At 35.2% G+C, this 22,937-nt stretch overlaps 1 protein-coding gene across 3 annotated transcripts in view; it reads right to left on the bottom strand.

Moving 5' to 3' along the window:
* Window positions 1-3,774: 3,774 nt before the first annotated feature.
* The window catches only part of ZNF326 (zinc finger protein 326), a 42,688-nt gene continuing 23,525 nt past the window's right edge, over window positions 3,775-22,937 (bottom strand). For all 3 annotated transcript variants that reach the window (XM_025362960.1, XM_025362946.1, XM_025362952.1), the window contains 5 exons: window positions 22,552-22,699; window positions 20,463-20,562; window positions 18,349-18,479; window positions 16,934-17,029; window positions 3,775-11,866 (listed from right to left, as the gene is read on the bottom strand). In XM_025362960.1, the coding sequence (XP_025218745.1) occupies window positions 11,528-11,866; window positions 16,934-17,029; window positions 18,349-18,479; window positions 20,463-20,562; window positions 22,552-22,699 (814 nt within the window). In that variant the 3' untranslated portion in view covers window positions 3,775-11,527. The remainder of the gene's footprint in view (window positions 11,867-16,933; window positions 17,030-18,348; window positions 18,480-20,462; window positions 20,563-22,551; window positions 22,700-22,937) is intronic.

Raw genomic sequence — 22,937 nt, 5'->3', positions numbered from 1 at the left:
ATATCACCAGAAAGGATACACGGGATTTTCAGGAAAACATCTGTCGTTTAACCGTGGCAGTGACCCTCAGCACTGAGAAGCAATTCAAATCCCACTTGAGTAGAGTGATTTAACCCTTTAGGGGTGGCCAAGTTTGAAACACTATTAGCAGATTATTAATGTCCTTGTCAGTTGAGGATCTTTGATGCCAAATGAAAAAAAAAAATCATTGAGAATAAGTGTAATTAATTATTGTATGAGATCTTCATAAATTATTTCCTTTCAATTATATCAAATTATCAGGTCATGATTTTGTTAATTTTGACCAAAGGTCTGTGCAAACCTTAAAGAGAAATAGATAGATATAATGTAATCTTCAAAACATGTTGTGAAAGATCAAAACAAGGTCAAAATGAACTTATAAAATTGTTTTGCCTTAACTTCATATAAGGATTTACCAGGCCAATACTTCTTTTTCTCTCTTATCTCTAATTTAAAATGAACAAACAAATAAGCTCCGTTTTTTTGTTGTTGTTATTGGGTTTTTTTTTTTTTGTAGGTAACAATAGGAAAACTAAAATATTAAGGGGCCAACCAGGCACCCTAGACAGTGCTAGGTGTTTATTCATTTAATCTTTGTAACAACCTAGCAAGGAAAGTAACATTATCTTCATATGACAGATGAGAAAACAGAGGCTTTTCTTAAACGTTTTTCCCAAGATGGACAGAACTAAAAGATGGTACAGCTGGGGTAGGAGTGGGGAACAGCAGGGAAGGAAGGTTTGTTAAAGCCCAAGGCTAATAAGCTGTGTTACACTATGCTGCCCCAAGGAACTACATTTTTATTGGTGTCAGACACATGAATATTAAAATTCTTTACTTGAAAGAGAAAGCATTAATACTCTAAGTTGACCATGAGCTCCCCTAAATGCCATACCCATATATTGAATTGCTTACTTGACAACACAATTTCAGTGTCCCACAGGCAATGCCAATTTAACATGTCCCAAAATTGATTTATCATCTTCCTCATGTAAATCTGCTTTTCCTGTTTCTCTTAAGAAACAGTATCAATATGTATCTCCTTGAAAAGGAAAATGGATCATAAGGAAATGTACAAAAACTATTAATAGTGCTATTTATCTTGGTGGTTAAATTCTAGGTATTTTTATTTTATTCTTTATACTTCTCTATATTTTCCAGATTTAACATTTACATTATAATGTAAAACATCATTATAACCTACTGTTTTAAAATTTTTTTAAAATAACAAATTGGTACAGTAAAAAAAAAAAAAAAGTCCACTCTCCCAGTTCAACTTCCCTCTTCATATGTAAACACTATTTATATATCCTTTCAGACATTTTTTCTAGGCAAATGTATTTTTATTTCTATGCATCCTGTAGAAACAGTTTGGAATTTGTATACTTGCATATATACATATATATCATTTTTCCTAAGTGAAACTCTAATATATACTATATATTATACCGTAACTTGCTTTTTTCCTCTTAACAATATATCTTAGAGATTTTTCCAAGTCAAAACATACATATCTCTCTCATTCTTCCTAATGGCTAGAGTATTTAGTTGCGGTGCCCATACCATAATTTAATTATTCCCTTTATTGTTAAATGTTTCCTATTTCTCATTATTACAAATAATGCTGCAAACTCCATTCTTATAGCTATATCCTGTTTCATCAATTCTTAAACAAAAAAGACTTTTTGCCTTCACATTTTATCATTTTTGGTGCTTGGATGCATCTTACAACTGATGGCTTGTTACCATCACTGTCATCCAGGTGGTATTTGTTTTGTAAACTCTTTTTTTTTTGTTTTTTTGACGTTTTCCTGTAGGAATAAAAAAAGCATTAGCCTTAATGCATTTTACATTTTATGAAAGAGGTATCTTTTCATTCATGTGTATTTCAGACATTTGTGATTTCTGGCAAATACATAGCTATTTACAGGTGGGACTGCTAGATTAAGGGGTATGTACACTTTTGATTTTGCTAGATACTTCCAAATTGTCCTCCAACTTATACAGCCATGGATCATCTTGGAAAGGGCTTGTTTTGTTTTCCTCACCAACAGTGACTATTATAATTCTTTTCATATTTACCAAGGTAATGGTTGATAAATTGGAGTTGTTGACTTAATTTACTCTTTTTACTCTTACACATATTGCAAATATTCCCCCCACCCCATTTCTCTTCTTTCAACTTTGTTAATGGTGTCTTTCACCCTTCGGTTTTTTTCTTCTTGTACCAAATCTGTCAAACTTCTTCTTTTCGACTTCTGGGGTTTATAATTCGCGTAGAAAGACCTCCACTCTGAAATTAGAAATGATTTTTCCTACATTTTGTTTTTGTACTTAGGTAGTTATGTTTTTTGTTTTTCTTTTTCTTTTTTTAATCATTCATAGGCTCCTTTTCTTTTACCCATGATTTCTTTTCTTTTTTTTTTTTTTAAAGACAGGTTTTCACTGTCGCCCAGGCTGGAGTGCAGTGGCCTGATCTCAGCTCACTGCAACCTCCGCCTCTTGAGTTCAAATGATTCTCCTGCCTCAGCCTCCCAAGTAGCTAGGATTACAGGTTCGCACCACCATGCCCGGCTAATTTTTGTATCTTTAGTAAAGAGGGCATTTCACCATGTTGGCCAGCCTGGTCTCAAACTCTTGACCTCAAGCGATCCGCCTGCCTTGGCTTCCCAAAGTGCTGGGGTTACAGGTGTGAGCCACTGTGCCTGGACTTTTACCCATGATTTCAGCATGTAACTATATATCTACACATTACTTGAGTTTGTTTCTTTAATGTTTCATTGATGTATTAATCTTTGATATACTTATTGTTTTGTTGTATGGTTGTAGTAAGAAATGTAAGTCAAATGTTCCTCATGTAAAAAAAATTTCTTGGTTATTGACTTTGTATATGAGTTTCTGAATAAACTTAAGTGGTACACACTGCTAGTAATACACTAATATATGCTAACATCCATTCTCCCCTTTTTCTCTAATAGAAGCCCTTTCTTTTCACCTAGGAACATGGCCATATAGAATAAACACAACTCCCATCCTGGAAGCTAGCTGTATTCATGTGGCTGCTTTAAGCAATGAGATTCATGTAGAAAAGTAGGTACAATTTCCGGGAACAGTCCTTTTCTCCCTCTCCATGGGCTGGAATATACACAGGACAACTGAACATAAGGTTGGTTGGTTGGTTGGTTGGTTGGTTGGTTGGTTTTGAGAGGGAGTCTCACTCTGTCACCCAGGCTGGAGTGCAGTGGTGCGATCTCGGCTCACTGCAAACTGCGCCTTCCGGGTTCACGCCATTCTCCAGCCTCAGTCTCCCAAGTAGCTGGGACTACAGGCGCCTGCCACCACGCGCAGATAATTTTTTGTATTTTTAGTAGATACGGGGTTTCACCATGTTAGCCAGGATGGTCTCAATCTCCTGACCTCATGATCTGCCTGCTTTGGCCTCCCAAAGTGCTGGGATTACAGGCTCGAGCCACCATGCTCTGTCAAAGATAAGGTTTTAAAGACAGCAAAGTAACAAGATAGAGGGAGCCTCAGTCTCTGACATCTTGAAGGGTGACACCAGCCCTGCCTTGTCTACCTGAACTTATATATATGAGAAAGACACTTCAATGTTCCCAAGGCTGGTATTTTTAACTTTTCTCTCACCGCCACCACTAACCCTAAGTAACAACTGGAATGGTAATTAATTAATGAATTATCTGAAGATAACTGGCATATAGACAATATTTTTCAGACAGAAACACAGTGCTTATCTATTCAGGTATTTTATTTCCTCCATTAAAATGTATCATTTTCCTCATATGGATTTTGCATTTTTCCCATTGTTTATTCTTAGACAGTATACAGTTCCAAGTTTTGTTGCAAATGGGATTTTCAAATTACATTTCCAATCGGCCAATGCTACATTCTATATACAGATTTTCTATGTAGTACAGATTTTCATGATGAACTATTAAACAAAACTACCTTTTATCATGTCTAATAGTTTCTCAGTTGATTCTCTTGGATGTTTGTCTCTACAATCACACTGCTCAAAATAAGGACTATGTTGTCTCTTCCTAATACTTCTATTTCTTAGGGTTAAATGGTTGTTGCATAGGCAACGGTCTTTATTGTCTTAATCCTGACTTGAATGCAGATGTTTGAAGCTTTCTGGAAGACCTCCCTACTCCTTAGCCAAGTTAAAAGGTTTATTCTATTCTCAGCCTGACAAATTTAAATCTGGAATGTGTTAAATCTTAGGAAATGTTTTCCCAGCATCTATCAAGTTTATCGTGTTTTTTTTCAAGTTAAAGTAATAAATTTCCTAAAGGATTGAGTTACATAATATGTTATGTTGCACTTTTCAGATAAACCCTACTCTACCATGACACATTATTTCGGGGTATTTAATTGGTCTTGCTTTTTCAATGATTACATTTGTTCATAAGTGAGACTGGTCCATAGTTATCTTTGATGAACAATTTTCTAGAATAAGGATTATGCTAGCCTCGGAGACCAAATTGAGATGTTTCAACATTTTGTTTAATCTAGAACTGCTTAAATAAAATAGGGATTCTCTTTCGTAAGTTTTTATTTCCCTTTAAATGCAAGCATTATAAGGAGTGTTTTCTTTTATTGTTTAAAATTGATTTATTGCTATCCACTTGCTAATTTCTAGTTTCACTGCATTGTCATGACAGGATGGACCCTGAATTTCTACCTATCAACAAACAAAAAAATATTGTGGTTTGCTTCATGGTCTTTTCGTGGCATTTGAAAAGAAATATTCTACAGCTATTAAAATTTGTGCACTATATAATTCAAAATGTTTCCTCTATTTTGAACTCTTTATCTGACAATTTCTAAGAGCTGTGTTCAAATAGGTAGCTATGATTACGTCAATTTCTTGTTTATCCAAGTTTTTCTTTACATAATTTGATATCATGGTGTGCATAGTGTGTTTCATGACAGTTAATTTCTGAAATCCTTGCATGTTCTAAAATTGCTAGAGTGTCCTTACTGTGCCCTTACTCTTGATAGTTTCACTCAAGACAGAAGTCTAAATTCAAAATAGTTCTCCCTCAGAACTTCAAAAATAGCAGTATCTTGTAGTACTCCAATGTACAGATGACAAGTCTGAGACCAATGTGATTATTTTCCCCTTAAAGGTACACTGTTTCTCTTTAGACATTTTGAGATTTTTCTCTTAAGCTTGGGATTACACGTATTTTGTCAGTATTCATCCAGTATGACTTTTTCATTGTTTTTGCTCAGCACTGGAGACTTCTAATATGAATCTTTCATCAGATTTTTTTTCTGATCCTTCACTTCTTTTTTCACTTTCTGGAACTCCTCTATATATTTATACTTACATACATATTTTTATACATTCAAAAATATTTATTGCATAGTATTTACCTGGCCTGTGATACATGCAGGGTATTCAATGGTGAATTCTCTATACATATGGCTCTTAATCTCATGAAGCTTAATTTTTAAACAGAAGTTCTGGGTTTTCTATGTCTTTAAGAGATACATCTTCTATGTCTTTTACTGTAACTTCTATATTTTTCATCTTTTCTTGTAAGCCTCTGGAAGTATCTTCAGCTCAAAATTCTAGCTCAGTAATTTGATTCTCAGCCATGTTTATTCAACTAATCGGCCTAAAACAGAGTTTATTTTCACAACTGTTTTTTATTTCCAAGATACTTCTTTATAGCAACTTGCATTTTTTAAATTAGTACAATAACCTCTAAAATACTTGAAGATTATGACATATAATATGATGAGGATTACATATAAAACTATTATAAGTAGCGCTAATTATTATTCCATATAATACTAATTATAGTTGGTCATTTTTTTCCCCCTGAATTGTTTTCCCAGGAATTCTTTCTGCTTGTTAAGTTTACTGTATATATTTCATGTTGCTCTTTTCCTTAAGTTTTTGCTGTTTCTCATTTGTTTGTCTATTTGCAAATTAGAGCCTAGGAGTCAACAAACTTTTTATATAAAGGTTAGGTTTTGAGGCCCACACACAGTATCTGTCATATATTGTTTTGGTGTTCTACAACCCTTTAAAAACGTAAAATCTACTAAGAAATGGGGAGGCCGCAGATAGTTTTCCAACCAATAAATTTCTCAGTATCATTATCTGGAGTTTATTTTCTGGGCTTGAGTGAAAAATTCCCTGAAGATTGTGATTACAGGAAACCTAGCATTTTAATTGTGTGAGAAAGGAGAAAGGAACAGTCAGAAGGAAAACTGGGAAATAGACAGCTGGCAGATTTTTGTTTGCTTGTAAGTATGAGTAACAAAGCTCCTTGCGGTAATCACAATATACCTAGGGCACTGCCACACTTCGATGACCCCTATTTATATGCTCTGCATATATACTCTGTGAGTCTCATCTTATTTGGCAAACATCAAGTTGTGTTATAGCTTTAGCTTAGAGGAATTGTGTGGACCAGTAGCTCTGAGTCAGAGACCAGAATAACTATCTAGTCCTTTAAAAATCTGGCTTAGCACACTACAGACATCCCATCTCAGAGCTGTCTCTACAACTAGAGTCATTCTTTAATTATCATCTGTATGTGGCTGTCAGTTCCTTGGCTCTCTTGGTTTCACCAACATCTAATTCCTTGTTTTCTAGAAATCTTCTAGAAATATTTCACAGCACACTTGTCTTTCTAGTGTGATTATAAAGCTATCCTTATTACTGAAATTTATATTACTGTACCTCCTCTATAATTTTAATAGAACTTTAGAATATATGACTTGAATCAAGCATGCCATTTTAATCTCTTTTAAATCTATACTTTATACTGATCTAATAAATAAGCTACTCATAGTACCCTTCCACACTCCATGCTATTTCATACCTCCCTGTCACCAAGGGGGCCATCTGTCAACATCAACATCACCTCACCCTAACCCCTAATATAGTATTTTTAAACTTTGTTTTAAAACAAAAACTGGGAAAATTTATCATTGTGGGATTCTCCGTAGTATGTTCTGAAAGCATTAGAATTCATAACAGACCTCTGGGAATTAGAGGTCTGGGAAAAAAGAAGGGAAAGTCAAGCAGAGATTAGACTAGTGTGGCTGTCTCCAAGGAGGCCTCAAACGGTGGCAGGACCTACTGAATTTACCATTGCCAAGAATCTGCCTTTCAGCCTTGCAGATTCCCTGGATTTGTTCAAATACCAAATAGAGATCCAGCACTCAGGATAGGAACCATAACTACCAAATAAAGTCAAATGGTTTATTTATAAAATGAACCGTAACTGTCATGCAGACTAGAACATTTCTGCCTGTGTGGTTACTCCATTTTCTGTCCATCAACAGGTGTCAAACTGTAATCAAAAGTTTGTATGCCAGACACAGTGGCTCATGCCTATAATCCCAGAACTTTGGGAGGCCAAAGCAGGCGGATCACCTGAGGTCAGGAGTTCAAGACCAACCTAACCAATAGGATGAAACCCCATCTCTATTAAAAATACAAAAAAAATAGCTAGGCATGGTGGTGTGTGCCTGTAATCCCAGTTACTCGGGAGGCTGAGGCATGAGAATCGCTTAAACCCAGGAAGCAGAGGTTGCAGTGAGCTGAAATAGTGCCACTGAACTCCAGCCTGGGTCACAGAGTGAGACTATGTCTCAAAAAAAAAAGTTTGCTTGTAATTAATGCCACTAAATGGTATATTAAAAAATGATTAGAATGGTAATTTTATGCTATGCATACTTTACCACAATAAAAAAAGTCTGCTTATATTCAAAGTAAGGACAATTTGGTAAATAAATCAAATGTTAAATAACATCTAAAATAATCTGATAATATCCACTTCTACATAAGAACAATCTTGTCAACAAAAACAGAGTTCTTAAATACATTTCAACATGCACTAACATTTACCTTTGTAGTTCTTTTCTCTGTGTCTACATGTACAAGAATGAGCTTATTATATGGGAAAAGTACTAATCCTACTAACTTCACAATACAGTTGTAAGTATTAAATGAGGGGGGGAAAGGCCCCATTTTCTGACTACCGCAGGTCTATTACAGATTCCAGTGCTTTCAGAAAATATTATGAAGAATTCCCCAAACCTATGTTTATATTCAAAAGGGCAGAAACTCCTGTCTTGATAGGGGAGAGTTACAGGCACCAGGAATTTGTTTGAGGGCCCTATGAATGTTCTCAAAGTGCAATCACTGACCACCTTCAAAATCATGTGAGATATTTGTTAAAAATATATCACCTCCAGGCTAGGCGTGGTGGCTCATGCCTATAATCCTAGCACTTTGGGAGGCTGAGGTGGGAGGACTGCCTGTGTCCAGGAGTTCAAGACTAGCCTGGCGACAAAGCAAGACACCATCTCTACAAAACAAATATTAGCTGAGTGTGATGGTGCACACCTGTGGTCCCAGCTACTTGGGAGGCTAAGGTGGGACGACCACTTGAGCCCAGGAGATCAAGGGTGCAGTGAGCCATGATCATGCCACTGAATTCCAGCCTGCATGACAAAGAGAGATCCTATATAAAAAAAATAAAAATAAAAAGTGGGAAAAAAGAACATCTCCAAAGAATATGCTCTAGTAAAATCTAGGTTGGTACCCCCAAATCCTCGCTTCTACAAACATTTTAGAACTACTCCCGTTTTCTAACATTTAAGATGACCTGAAGGATGAAGAATCAGCCAAGGGAAGCTGATGGGTACAGGCTATAGAAACAGAAAATGCAAAGGTCTTTGTAGGAAAGAACTTCATCAAAAAAGTAACAGAAGGCCATTATGGCTGGTGAGAAGAATGGTATATGCTATAAAGTTGGAAAGCTAGGCCAGTCTGATCAACATGATAAGGAGTTCTAACTGTATAGGTACAAAAAAAAAAAAAAAAAAAAAGCATGAGATTAACATTATCTGAATTACATTTTTAAAAGCTTATACTTGTGTAGAAAACTGAATCTACCACAGTAAGGGTGGAATCAAGATTAGTTAATAAGAAACGATCATGACTTGAACTGGGTTGGTTGCTGTGGAGGTAGAAGAGTGGGCAGATAAATTTTGGAAGTAGAACAGACAGACTTTTTGATAGACTGGAGGTAGGAAGTGATAAAAAGGGAAGAATACAGGATAGTCCCTAGGCATGTAGCTGAAACAACTGTGTAGGTTATAAATAAATTTCTTTGGTTATTTAGAACTATGTATCTCACTTTGTAATAGAGAAAACAAGTGATAATTGGAAAACAGAAGTTGAAAGATGTTTAAGATCTTATATAAATCCTTATTACAAAAGCAATGAAAATATAAACACTAAGGATCACAAAAACTAACTTGCCTATAAACTGCCCATCTACAAATTACCCAATAGGAAATACATGAATTTGAATTTCTGAATAAAGCACAGTAACAAAATACACTTTTATCATTATCTTGCAAATTAGCTTGTCTGTATAAAGGCTCGTGTGTCCCACAAAAAAACACTACTTAGATGTTCTTTCCTATCTCTCATTCTAAAACATTTATCTAGTTGTTACATAGAATTTTTGTTACACAGTCTTCTTTCCAAAAGTTTCATATCTCAATCAGATTACCAGAGACATTGTTTTTAAAAAAATCACTCAGCTTAGTATCAAAAGAACCAAATACTAATAACCTAGAGGAATTTATTACTATTTTACCTTAGCCCTTCCACAAATATTTTCAAATAAAGGAGAAACAAGCGGGTAACAAGTCCTATTATCCCTAAAATTTGAACTAAGCAAAAAGGCTTTCAAAAGCCTGCTAAGTAAATACAGACTCCTAGAGAGTATCCAAATTTCTCTAGTCTTCAAATAACCTTCTCTTATTTGGCACCAAATCCCTAAAATTAGATGCAAGTATCTACTGGATATTCCTAGCTTTAAGGTAGGCAAACTTAGTTCACCTCAAAAAAAAACTATATTGGTCCAGAAAGTCTAGTTTTAAAAGTCTTATTTTATACAAAAAGATAAATTATCTGTGGGATTCTACAAATGTCCATATAGTCACCCACTTAATGCCTTACAATCTGATATAATACATTTATCCATACAATGCCTCAAAACTTTAAGAATCTAATTTCACTGAAATGCAGCCCCCTACGCCAGGCATGGTGTCTCACACCTGTAATCCCAGCACTTTAGGAGGCCAAGACAGGCAGGTCATTTGAGCCCAGGAGTCCGAGACCAGCCTGGACAACATGGTAAAACCCTGTCTCCACGAAAACTACAAAATTTAGCTGGGCATGGTGGCTCACACTTAACAGTACCAGCTACGTGGTAGGCTAAGTTGGAGGATCACTTGAGCCCAGGAGGTTGAGGCTACACTGCACTCCAGTCTGGGCGACAGAGTGAGACCCTGTCCCAAAAAAGAAAAAAAAAAAAGGACCCTACTCTCAAAAGAGGCCACAGTAAAGACTGAAAAAAACAACAGCACTACTTATTAGTGACATAGATAGATGGTTGTTTGAAAACAAATGACTTAAGAATAGATCCTCTATCAAGCTCAAGTTCTCTTTTTATATATGTAGGTATATAAGCCATAAAAAGTAATTTTTAAAAAAGAATAGAAGTATTTGAAAGAGAAATAATTCTTTTAAAAGAAAAGTCTGCTTTTTGGTTCTTCAGCCAAAAATAGACATGACAAAAGAACTAACACAACTACAGAAAACTTTGTATCAAATGTATTTTCAGGAAGACTTCAAGATTTGACACAGGCACAGGAAAAAGGAACAAACTAAAAAGAGTATAAATAAGGTCAGTTACAGACTCACTTCTATTTGAAATGTGTTTTTAAAAAAATTTTTAGTTTTACTTTTTAAAAATATGATTGAGAATTTTTTTTTCTTTAATTCAAGTCTTCTCAATCCTCTTAAAATACTTGTGAGCTGAACTGATACATTAAGGCAAATTTTGATTTTAAATATTCATTTCATTGATGAACTCTGTTTCATTTAAAGTGCTAATCCAGGGAGAACATTTTTTGTAAAAAACATTTTATTGCTACAAAGGGAAACATGGTCACAAAGAGCCTTTAAGCGTATCTTAACGCAAATTACTATTCAATGTCCAATGCAGTAAAAAAATACACAGTCAGAGCACAAAATACTTGCCCAGTTTATATCTTCTAGGGTAAGTATTCAAAAAATTGATGCACACTTGAATATTCACTCCCAAGAGCAGCATTTAAGATAAAATTATTAGAATAGCTATACTAACAATACACATTTGTTATCCTTAACACCAATAAAGTAATAAAAATTAAGCTTAAAAATTATACAAACAATTTATCAGATCTAAGTTTGGTAGCTATAAAAACTAAACTAAAATAGTTTTACCTTCATTTTATTAAACAAATGTTAAACATTTAGAAATTATATAAAACAAATTTTAATATGTGGAATGCATGCAACATGGGTGTTAATTCATATTTTAAGCTATTAAATGTCTTACCCTTTTTTACATTAGAACCGAAATGTAAAGCTCCTTTTAAATCTAATATCTTATATTTAATTTTCTTCAGGTTGCTCAACAGGGAAATCAGCCGGTTCTTCCTTTGCTGTTTCTTCCTCTACTTCCTCTACTTCCCCCACTCCCTCTACTTCTCCCACTGCCCCTACTTCCCCTCCTTCCCCCACTCCCTCTATATTTCCCTCGCCCTCTATTCCTCCTCCTCTCACTTCCTCTACTTCTTCCACCTCCTCTACTTCCCCCACTTCCTCTGCTTCTTCTTCCTCCTCTTCATCCTCCTCTTCTTCAATAGGTTCATCAATCTTCTCTTCATCTTCCTCATCTCCTTCTATTTGCTGATCCTGAGAATGGTCTTGAATTTCAAAAGGATTCTCACCCTAAAAACATAAGAAATGGGTTTTAAAATCAGCAAATTCATTATTACATGATATGGCAAGTGAAATTTTTACTTGCCATATCATGAGGAGTAAATGCCATTTTGAAACTTTTCATTATAAATTGTAACAAATTCATTAAATATTTGCTGAGTGTCCATTTCATACAAATGTGAGCATATAATTTACTGAAGCCATTATTTGATACTCCATAACTGGAATCTTCTAGGGTAAGTATTCAAAAAATTGATGCACACTTGAATATTCACTCCCAAGAGCAGCATATTTTCCCCTTAACTGTATTTCTAAAATCATATATATATATATGACATATATATATATGACAAAGGCAAGTGTTGTTTTTGGTAGAAACAAAAGAGATGACACAAATATTTACATTTTACTTAATTATATGAGTATTTAATGTTACAGAATCTCTTTAAAACTCAAATGAAAATCAGGTACCTTGCCTAATCTATTAGATACCATGCCTTATTTCTACTTTTAAAAAGTAGACAAACCTCTCAGTAAACATTCACAGGTACAACTTTATTTTAATATTTGAATTATATACCTGGATCAAATCTCATACAAATTTGACATATCAGAAGGCTATATTAATGTAGTAAGAAATGAAGTAACAGTGAAGGTTATTAAGCAGGAAAACATTAAGAATGGCACTACCCTTTAAGATGAATGCCACAGGAATGTAAAGGATGAAGTAGAGAACCAAAAGAAGGAATACTAGTGAGGAAGCTACTCTAATACCCCAGACCAGAAATGTAAAAGATGTGGTGACATTATTCACAGAACAGGTAAGTTACAATCACTATTCTAATGGAAAGGAAAAGGGGAGGAAGTGTGTATACGTTATTAATATATATAATTAAAACTTCAGATATCTAGATGTCTAATAGGCAGCTATAAATCTGCAACTCAAAAAAGAGAGGAGAGTTCAAAGTAAGATATTTACATTAATGAATTGCCTGCTTGCATAGACTGCATGGTGAAGCCAGAGTCTTAAATGGCAAGGCCCTGGGATGGGACTGGTGGATTAAGTAGAAAAAAGGGCTGGAATAAAAACCCTATGAAGATGCCTACTCTATACATGGAGGCAGCAGAAGTTAGAAGTGAAGGAACAAGGCCGGGCGAGGTGGCTCACACCTGTAAGGCTGAGGCGGGCGGATCACGAGGTCAGGAGATCGAGACCATCCTGGCTAACACAGTGAAACCCTGTCTCCACTAAACATACAAAAAATTAGTAGCGGGCACCTGTAGTCCCAGCTACTCGGGAGACTGAGACAGGAGAACGGGGTGAACCCAGGGGGCAAAGCTTGTAGTGGGCCAAGATCATGCCACTTCACTCCAGCCTGGGTGAAACAGCAAGACTCCATCTCAAAAACAAAAAGAAAAAAAAGAAGTGAAAGAACACTTGGTGCAGGAGAAAACCCAGGACAGTAAAAGACTACCTGATAAAAGAGTTTCAAGAATAGGTGATAGATCAACAGTGTCAAATGATATGTATAAAAAAGCAGAAAGCAATTGAAAAAGGTCACTAGAGTTGATCATCATTACAGAATGGAGGTTCTGGAGGATTTATTGTACTATCCCCTTATTTTCATACATTTAAAATAGTATGTTATAATTTTTTAAAGGTCACTAGATTTGATAATGACATCATTAGTAATCTTAAGCAGAGCAGTTTCAAAAGTATGATGTGACAGTTAAGACAGCAGCAGTTGTCCAAGAATGTATCTTTAAAATTTCCTATGAAGCTGTCAAAAACCACAGGCCCTGGTTCCAACACCCTGAGATTTTCATTGAGTCTGTACTGGAGCTCTTGCTGAAAACACCAATTCCTGGATCAATCTCAGACCGCCTAAATCAAAATTTCCAGGAGAAGCTTGGTAACTTGCACATTTAAGAAGCATTTCAGGGCAAAAATGAGCTTGGCATGGTAGTGCACGCCTGCAGACCCAGCTACTCAGGAGGCTGAGGCAGGAGAATCGTTTGAACCTGGGAGGTGGAGTTTGCAGTAAGCCAAGATCGCACCACTGTACTCCAGCCTGGGCAACAGAGTGAGGCTCTGTCTCAAAATAAGAGAAGCATTTTAGGAGGTATTTATCAGTGAGGTTTGGGAAACCCTAATTCAGAAAGCCTAAAAAAAGGGCTTAGGCAGCTTTTCATTTATCTTAGCCTCACGGGTAACCGAACACATTCCTCTGGTTGAGAACTACTAGTTTAAAGAGTGACTAATAGAGAGGAAGCAAAGAGCACATGCAAAGTAAACTACCATTTCAAATATTGTGGGAAGAGAAAAGATGATAAAATAGGGTGGGCCAAAGTCTAGGAAAAGTTAAGTCATTTTTAGTTTAGGTAACTCATAAGCATGTCTATTTGAGGAAGATTAGAAAAAAAAAAAAAACAGGAAAAAAATCAGATGCAAGTAAGGGAAGAAATAGTGATGAAATTAGGACACATATGAAAGGCAATGATTTTTCCTCACAGATAATAAAGGTGAAGGAAAGATATATCTAAGACAGAAATGCGAACACTTACTGAATTTACATCTAATGGTCTCAATCTCCCTAATGCAGGAGAATAAGAATATGGGAAGTAGCTGAAGGTGGTGGCGTGTGCCTGTAATCCCAGCTACTAAAGAGGCTGAGGTGGGAGAATGGCTTTAAACCCAGGAGTTCAAGGCTGCAGTGAGCTATTATCACACCATGCATTCTGGCCTGGGCAACACAAAGAGATTGTGTTAAAATATAAACACATATGTAAGAAAAAGAATATGGGAAACAAAGAGAGCAAGAATGAAATCTGAGATGTGAAGTTACTAAAGGTTGGAAAAGTCACTATAGGAAACACATTACACTGGTAGTTAATAAGTAAAATTATTGTGAATTGAGTAAAAATCTGGGAAACACAGGACTGGCACGCACGATTCCACATTTTTTAGAAAGACAAACATTAAAGCTAACCATAGCGCTAGAACGAATAAGGAATTTTAGAACAGCACCATTGCCTACTGAAAGGGTGATTATCAATGCCCACAGCAAGGACTGAAGGCAGAACAAGATGATACAGTTGGACAACTAGGAGAAATTGATGAACTGATCATCTCGATGGGGACAAACTTGTTTTGTTTTATTTTGTTTTTTTCTGTCTTCTCTGCTGTGTCTCTAAGGGACAAAGATTTACAAGGGCATTTTGTCAGACAGAGAGTACTTGACAGTGGAGGAGTTTTAAGCCATGACCAGAGCTGACCATGAGCAGAAGATGTTCTGGGGAACGACAATAGGGAACAGAGCAGACAGGCATGCCGAATAAAGGGCCATCAGTGAGTAATGTGACCCCCGTGCTTCCTGAATTTTCACATGCATATAAATCAACAGGAATCTCATTAAAATGAAGATTCTTCTTCAGTAGTCCCGGGTATGACCTGAAATTCTGCATTTCTAATGAGCTCCCAAGTGATACCAATACTGCTGATCCACAGATCACATTCTGAGTAACAAAGTTCTAGAGGAGTTCTCAGTTCAGGTGCGTTCTTTACAATACATGCATGAGCAGGATATTCCCACCAGTGACATCTCCCATTCCATGAAGTGACTCAATTGTGTAACTTGAAAACACTATATAGAAATTCTATGTGTAACCTGAAAACACTATATAGAAATTCTAATTTTGCATTCTTCCCTTATTAAAAATTATCTTCACATATCAATAGAAACCATTGACTTCTCAGAAGTTTGTGACAATGCAAAAATAAAAATCTAATCTTTCCTTCCTTAGCTATGATGCTTCTTTTTGATGCCATACCTCCCATAAAATTGGATTTCAATTCAGGGCTGCATTCATTTTTTTAAAGCAGTGTCAAGAATGTAGTAAACGGTGACAAATATTAACAAATATTAAATTAACAAATTAGAAAATAGGTCCCTAAGGAACAAGCTGAAAGAACTGATATTGTTTCGCTTGGAAAGAACTGGTAGAGGGACAATTTAATGGTCATTAAATATGTATCGGGTTTTCTTCAGAGTAGCTGTTAACAATCACAATAGACAAAATAAACAAAACTTCTTTAATCTATACTTACTAATGCAAATAACACACTTGTACATCTTCAACACAACTGCTCTCTTCAGTGTAGAATAATGATTTTAAGGTAGGTATTATTTTGTAAAGACTGAAAAATAACTTCTGTCAGACCAGTCTGGGTATTATAAGTAAAAACAGAACAAAACTAAAAGACTAACCTCTAAAATTGATTTCTATTAATCTCCTGAATCATAGTATGCTCTTATTTGTATAGTGTTTATAATACATTTTATGTAAAGATGGATTCAAGCCATAACATATGGCAAAAACTCTGAGGAGTAAAGAGTTCACATCTGAGTTTCCTAACATTAGAAGCAAACCTCTCTTCTCCTGCCCTCCAAATTCCATGAGATTCCTTCTTCTGGAGCAACATATCTGACCTTCCTGCTACCCTCCAACTTTTATCCAAAGAAAAGGAATGACATATGCAATTAGTATGCTTGGAAGAAAAAACTAGGTGTACACAATACAATCCCTTCTGGGTCCCCTCTTTTGGGTCTTCCTAGTGACAGAAAAGGTACATCCTAGTCTGTTCTACGCCATGTGGTAAACTAGGAGAAGCCTGTTGCTCTCCATCTGGGCTGGTAACAGAAGTTGGGAGGATCTAAGTCTACCTAATTCAGAAGTGAAATATTAAAAGTTCACAGCAACTACATAACTAAGATATATTCTCCAAGTCAATTTTTTCTTAAATCAAGAATAAAGCTGACATTTTGATTTTCTATCTAATTCTTGTGTATTTCTCAATTGATTCAGCGCTACAAAGATGATCAGAGGAATCACTGCTCCCATCTTGACCAACCCAACAATAAGGAAAAAAGATGTTTTACCTATATACAAGATACTGAGTAAAATTCTTCTTAATATGTTATACTATATTCAAGTATCACAAAAGGTTACTATGTCACCAGTTAATTATTGCAATACCACAATATTATCGAAAAGGTTTTTGCCCTAATATCTTACCTTAACAAAACGTTCATATCGCGCCTTCACTATTGGATTATTTAAAATGCTTGTAGCAGTCAAGACACTCTCTCTTTTTATTTGTTCCTTATAAGCCTATAAAAAACAGAACACACTGAGGGTTCTTGAAAATCATGCTATGAAAAATATTTCCATAATTAAAACAGCATTTAATGCTCAAACCCTTAGATTTGAATGACTTATCTTCTTACAAACTATAGAGCAACAGTACCTACTATAACCACAATCTAAATCTATGAATTAAAACACTGAAGATTCAAGCCAATCAGCTTCAACAGAAAACACTCAGTCCCACAAATCTACAAGTCTAGATTCTACTAGATAGCTGCCTTCTCTTCTTTCCACTCCCTATCTGCCTCCCCAGGCCCCAACTATTAATTTTCATGCTGTCAAAAAATGAAGAATAATTTTTCATACTACAAGAGTATCTAGTCTTCCTTGAGGCTGTAGTTATTTCAAGACTATTACACAAAGGAAGAAAGGTAACAATATAGAATGTCTAATTGCCAAAATGGTGTCAAGGGAATATCAAGAGAAGAAAAAGATGTAGATTAAGAAAAGATTGTATGTGTTCAAAAATGCTTGAAGAAATCTGAATTAAATGAGGTTCACTTTAATACAAAATACAAGTTCAACACTGGTTATGTTCTACCTAAAACTTAAGGCTTTAATATTTGAATCTTTAAATATGCTTTTCAAACAAACCGATTTTCCACAATATAAACATTTGTATTGCCTGAAGTAAATCTGACTAAATAAAACCAGCCACGCCAATAGAGAAGCAGAAACATAATAACCAAAAAGACAGTAAATTTTTCAGGGATATTCTACTAAAAAATGTAACAATGATGCTAGCTGGTAATGCTGTTTTTAAATGTATTTTTCCCAACCATCAGAAAAATTTATCAGTAATAATCAAATCTTTACTTTTTTATTCTAAAACACACACACACACAATACACACACTCTCTCACAAAACTGTTTCGTACTGACTTTTTAAAAAGTTAACAGTTCAATAAAAGCTACAATTTCCTGAATGCTTACCATTACCAGACACTATTTTAATTGCCTTATACATTTTAGTTAATCTAATTCTTTAAAAAAATGAGGTAAGAGTAGAATGATCATCTACCCGCATTTTACAGATAAGGAAACTTAGACAAAGAAAGGCTAACTTGCTTGCTTAACACGTTATAGATTGAACAACTCGGGGAATCTTACTCTAGAGCTCACTCTTAACCACTATATACTGCCTCTCTCAATATAATCACAGTTATTTCCATATGAGATTGATAAATTGATAAAATTGCAGATAGGTGTGAAGCTATGGCCAAAGAACAATAAAACATTGATGGATAATCCAGCAACTTTATTAAGACAGATCAAAATTTTACCTGCTTCCCTTTGATATGATCAGGAGACTTTAAGTGCTGCTGAACTGAACTATGTAAGGCAGGGATATACACACTGCAAGCACTGCAATGAACTGTCTCTACTTTCATCATGTGATCATCTGCAGTAACACCTACAAAAGACATCCAATTATGAAAGAAATGACTCATGTATTATTTCTGACCAATGAAGTTTTTACTACTTAGTTTCCATACCCCTTCTTCCAAAATAAAGATCAGAGTGAACAGGTTTATGTTGAGTATTTCTACCACATCTCATAAATCTACATATGTAGATTTAATATATCGCTAACTAATTAAAATTATTAAGGTATAATTACATTATAGTTCCTAATCAGGTTAAACAACCATGCTCTGAGGCCTGTACATTCACCCTCCCAAAACTATAATATAAAGGAAAACAAATGTTGATTTTCTAGTAAAATAAGAATTTCCATGATTATGAATGTGGATGAGTAAGAAAAGGGGAAATGATGTCAAAACTGGATTCATAAGGAACAAAGATATTCTGGATCTTGCAAATGGTGACTAGGGTTTATTACAGATGAAGGTATAAACATATGCAAGGGAAGGGTGAAAGAAAATGGTACTTTCTGCAAGTTAGTACGACTGGAACAGAGAAGAAGAGACTAAAGATGAAAATAGAAAAAAAGGCCTAAATAATAAAGAGCTTTATGTGCCATGCCTAGGAATTTGAACTTGATCCTGGAGAGGATGAGGAGCCACTGAAAGTTCCTGAAACAATGAAATCATGTGGTAAAATCATAGATAAGAAAAACTGGAAGTAAGGAAACTACTTCGGAAATACTACAATTGTCAAGACAACAGACAAGGATTTGAACAAATACAGTATTTAAAGGAGACGTAAAGAAACAGATTTGATAAATATTTAAAAGATAGAATTGACGTTCTCAATTGATCAGTACTTGAGATACAGTAAGGAAAGAGTACCTCGTATAACTCTCTACTTCCGGCTTTGGTAGATGGTGCAGGCCCTTTTCAAGATAAATGAAGGAAAAAACTGTGAGGTTTTGTTTTGCTTTCTATGTAAGGTAGGATATGCTCAAAGAGATGATAAATTTTTTGGATATGTTGATTTTGTGTGACTACTGTAGAGAGATGTCAGTAGGCAGATGTGTAAGACTGAGTTCAGAAGAAAGATCTGTGCTAGAAATATAGATGTATAAGTAACGAACATCTAGATACTAACTTAAGCTCTGTAAGTAAGTGAATTTATTAGGAAGGAATATAAAAGGAGATGGTAATGAAGCTAATGACAAGGTACTGAGAAACATCAAATTCTAAAAGACTGGCAGAGAAAGCACAAAGACTAAAAAATGACAAAAGGATAACAAAAACATTAGGCCAGTGAAGTGCCACAGAAACAAAGCAAGAAAAATGATTCATGAATAATGTAGTTAGTAAAAAATGTTACGGAAGATAATGATTCAAAAGAACCTAGAGGAGTTGGTGTTGATAACTTCTGTCACAGCAGTTTCAGTAGACTAACAGTAGTCGAAAGTTGTTTAATGTGTTTAATGTAATACATGGGAGACGAAGAAGCAGAGACTAGTGTGGATTATGCTTAAAGAAGCATGGTTATTTGGTTATTTAAAATGAAAAAGAAGATAGGTTATTTAGGAGAACTAGTGTCTATTTTTCTTTCCTTTTTTTATTCCTTTTGTTGGCTGTTTTTTGTTTGGTTAGTTTTCGTTTTTGTTTTGTTTTGTTTTTTTAAGTAAAAGCATATTTACAGACTCCAGAGATGGAATCAAAAGAGAAGGAAAGACTAAAAAACAGAAGAGTTCATAACTTGAATTTTGGGAGAAGGAATAACAGAAACAGAGAACAGAGAGAAGTATCTTTCATCCAGAGGAAAAGGTAACTTTTCCTCTCAAACTGAAGTGAAGAAAGTAATGGCAGGTAATGATAAATTTGTAAGCATGAGAACAGGAAGACAAAGAAGTTCATTTCTGGTAACTCACTCAGAGCTACTGTATATATGACTGTACTATATCACTCTAGTGCCTATCATTTACATTTAAACAGGTAAAAATACATGTAGAATTTTAAAATAATTTGTTTTAAATACTTACCTTCCATAACATCTTTTTCAATTATTTTAACTACTTCTGTTTGATTATTTGTCTGTTGCTTACGAATAGATGTTTTCTTGAATTTATTCACCATACACTCCTAGAAAACAAAACAGAAAGAATCCAAATAGTTTTCAATGAGTACTCAATATAATGCTTAGCACCATGTTCATCCTATGGAAGATACAATAACTGCTATATAAGAATTGATATCTTTTCTTAAGGAGTTTACAATTTAGTTGAAAAGATAATCATAAAATATTAGGAACCTACAAAAAGTATTCACTTTTCAAAGTATATTTTAAGCATATAGAGAAAGGGATCAAAGGGAGCTAGAATATTTAAGAGGTCTTCCAGAGTAGGTGGGTATTTAAGTTATAAAGGACACACAGAAACTCATTAAGGAAATAAATTACAGAAGAAAATAAAGGGTCACAGTTAGTTCTATGAGGATTACGGTGGTATGAAAGTTCACTTTTTTTATTTTTTAGATGGAGTGTCACTCTGTCGCCCAGGCTGGAGTGCAGTGGCACGATCTCTGCTCACTGCAACCTCTGCCTCCCGGGTTTAAGGGATTTTCCTGCCTCAGCCTCCTGAGTAGCTGGGATTACAGGCACGTGCCACCACGTCTGGCTAATTTTTGTATTTTTAGTAAAGACGGGGTTTCACCATGTTTTTCAGGCTGGTCTCAAACCCCTGACCTCGTGATCCACCTGCCTCAGCCTCCCAAAGTGCTGGGATTACAGGTGTGAGCCACTACGCCCGGCCTGATCACTGTATTTTTTTGTTGTTGTTTTTAGCCAGTGTTTTTATTTTATTTTATTTTAATTTTACTTTTAGTTGCAGGATGAATGTGCAAAATGTGCAGGTTTGTTACATAAGTATACATGTGCCATGGCGGTTTGTTACCCCTATTGACTAGTCCTATAAATTCCCTCTCCTTTCCTCCAACCCCACAACAGGCCCGGGGTGTGTTGTTCCACTGCCTGTGTCCATGTGTTCTCATTGTTTGACTCCCACTTACGAGTGAGAAGATGCGGTGTTTGGTTTTATGTTCCTATGTTAGTTTGCTGAGGATGATGGCTTCCAGCTTCATCCATGTCCCTGCAAAGAACATAATCTCATTCCTTTTTGTGACTGCATAATATTCCCTGGTGTATATGTACCACATTTTCTTTATCCAGTTTATCAGTGATGGACATTTGGGTTGATTCCATTAGTTCGCTATTGTAAATAGTGCTCCAATAGACATATGTGTGCATATGTCTTTATAGTAGAATGATTTATATTCCTTTGGGTATATACTCAGTAATGAGATTGCTCTGTCAAATGGTATTTCTGATTCTAGATCCTTGAGGAATCTCCATGCTGTCTTCCACAATCATTTAACTAATTTACATTCCCACCAACAGTGTGGAAGTGTTACTGTTTCTCCACGGCCTCTCCAGCACCTATTGTTTCTTGACTTTTTTTTTTTTAATTATACTTGAAGTCCTAGGGTACACGTGCACAACGTGCAGGTGTGTTACATATGTATACTTGATGATCACTGTATTTTTAACTTTCTAATAATTCCATCTCTTCTGTCCAAATTAATTTTATGTACAATTAGCAGTCTAGCTCAAGCCCCTTCTTTAAGCATTCCTTAACATTCCCAACCGTCTTTCCCTTTGCCAAACCCCTACGGTACCTCTGAATTCCTGGCATTGGCACTGAACATTTAACTGCTCTGAGCATAATCTTTCATGATAAAAATGAGTTGTTATAGGACTCAACTGAAATAATGAATGAATGTAACCAGCACAACTCCAGTTAACGGATGATAGCTGACTCTACATCAATAAAGTTGTTAAAGGACACCTCCCCCAGAAACAACTGTGAAAAACGTAATCATTTCTGAAATAACAAATACAAATTCTATTATAGAGGAATTCACAAGTAATTCTGGGTTAATTTTAAAGCAACTCTTTCTTTAAATAGTAAATTAAAATTTTAGAAACATAAATGCAAGAGATGGGGAAAGTGAAAAATGAAATCATAAGAAATTCATATCAATAAAAGGCTTCTCACTTCAAAAACAGCTACTTACATGCAAAAACTCCATAACTACTTTATCAAATTTAGTTTGTTTCTGTATATGATCTAATGTTTCCTGATGTGAAGAACTTTCCAGATGCAGTTCAATATCTTTTTCTTCAAACGTTCGAAATTTACAAAATGAACACGTAAATGCCATTCTGTAAGAGAAAAAAAAGTTTTCCTTTAAATATTACTTTATTCACTTATAAAGAGTTCATAAGAATATACCATTAAAACTAATTTTACCAACATAAATGATTTCCTTTCTTCCATTTTATGACTGAATTAAACTTAGCTTAAATCTAAAAAAACTATTTCTTTAAGTACTTATTTGGACCGCACCCATACACCACTTTGCATTTCTGGCCCACTTTGGAGCTTCCAGGTAGGAAAAAT

Source organism: Theropithecus gelada, chromosome 1, assembly GCF_003255815.1.
Source record: "Theropithecus gelada isolate Dixy chromosome 1, Tgel_1.0, whole genome shotgun sequence".
Lineage (NCBI taxonomy): Eukaryota > Metazoa > Chordata > Mammalia > Primates > Cercopithecidae > Theropithecus > Theropithecus gelada.
This window is presented reverse-complemented; position numbering and strand designations above follow the sequence as displayed.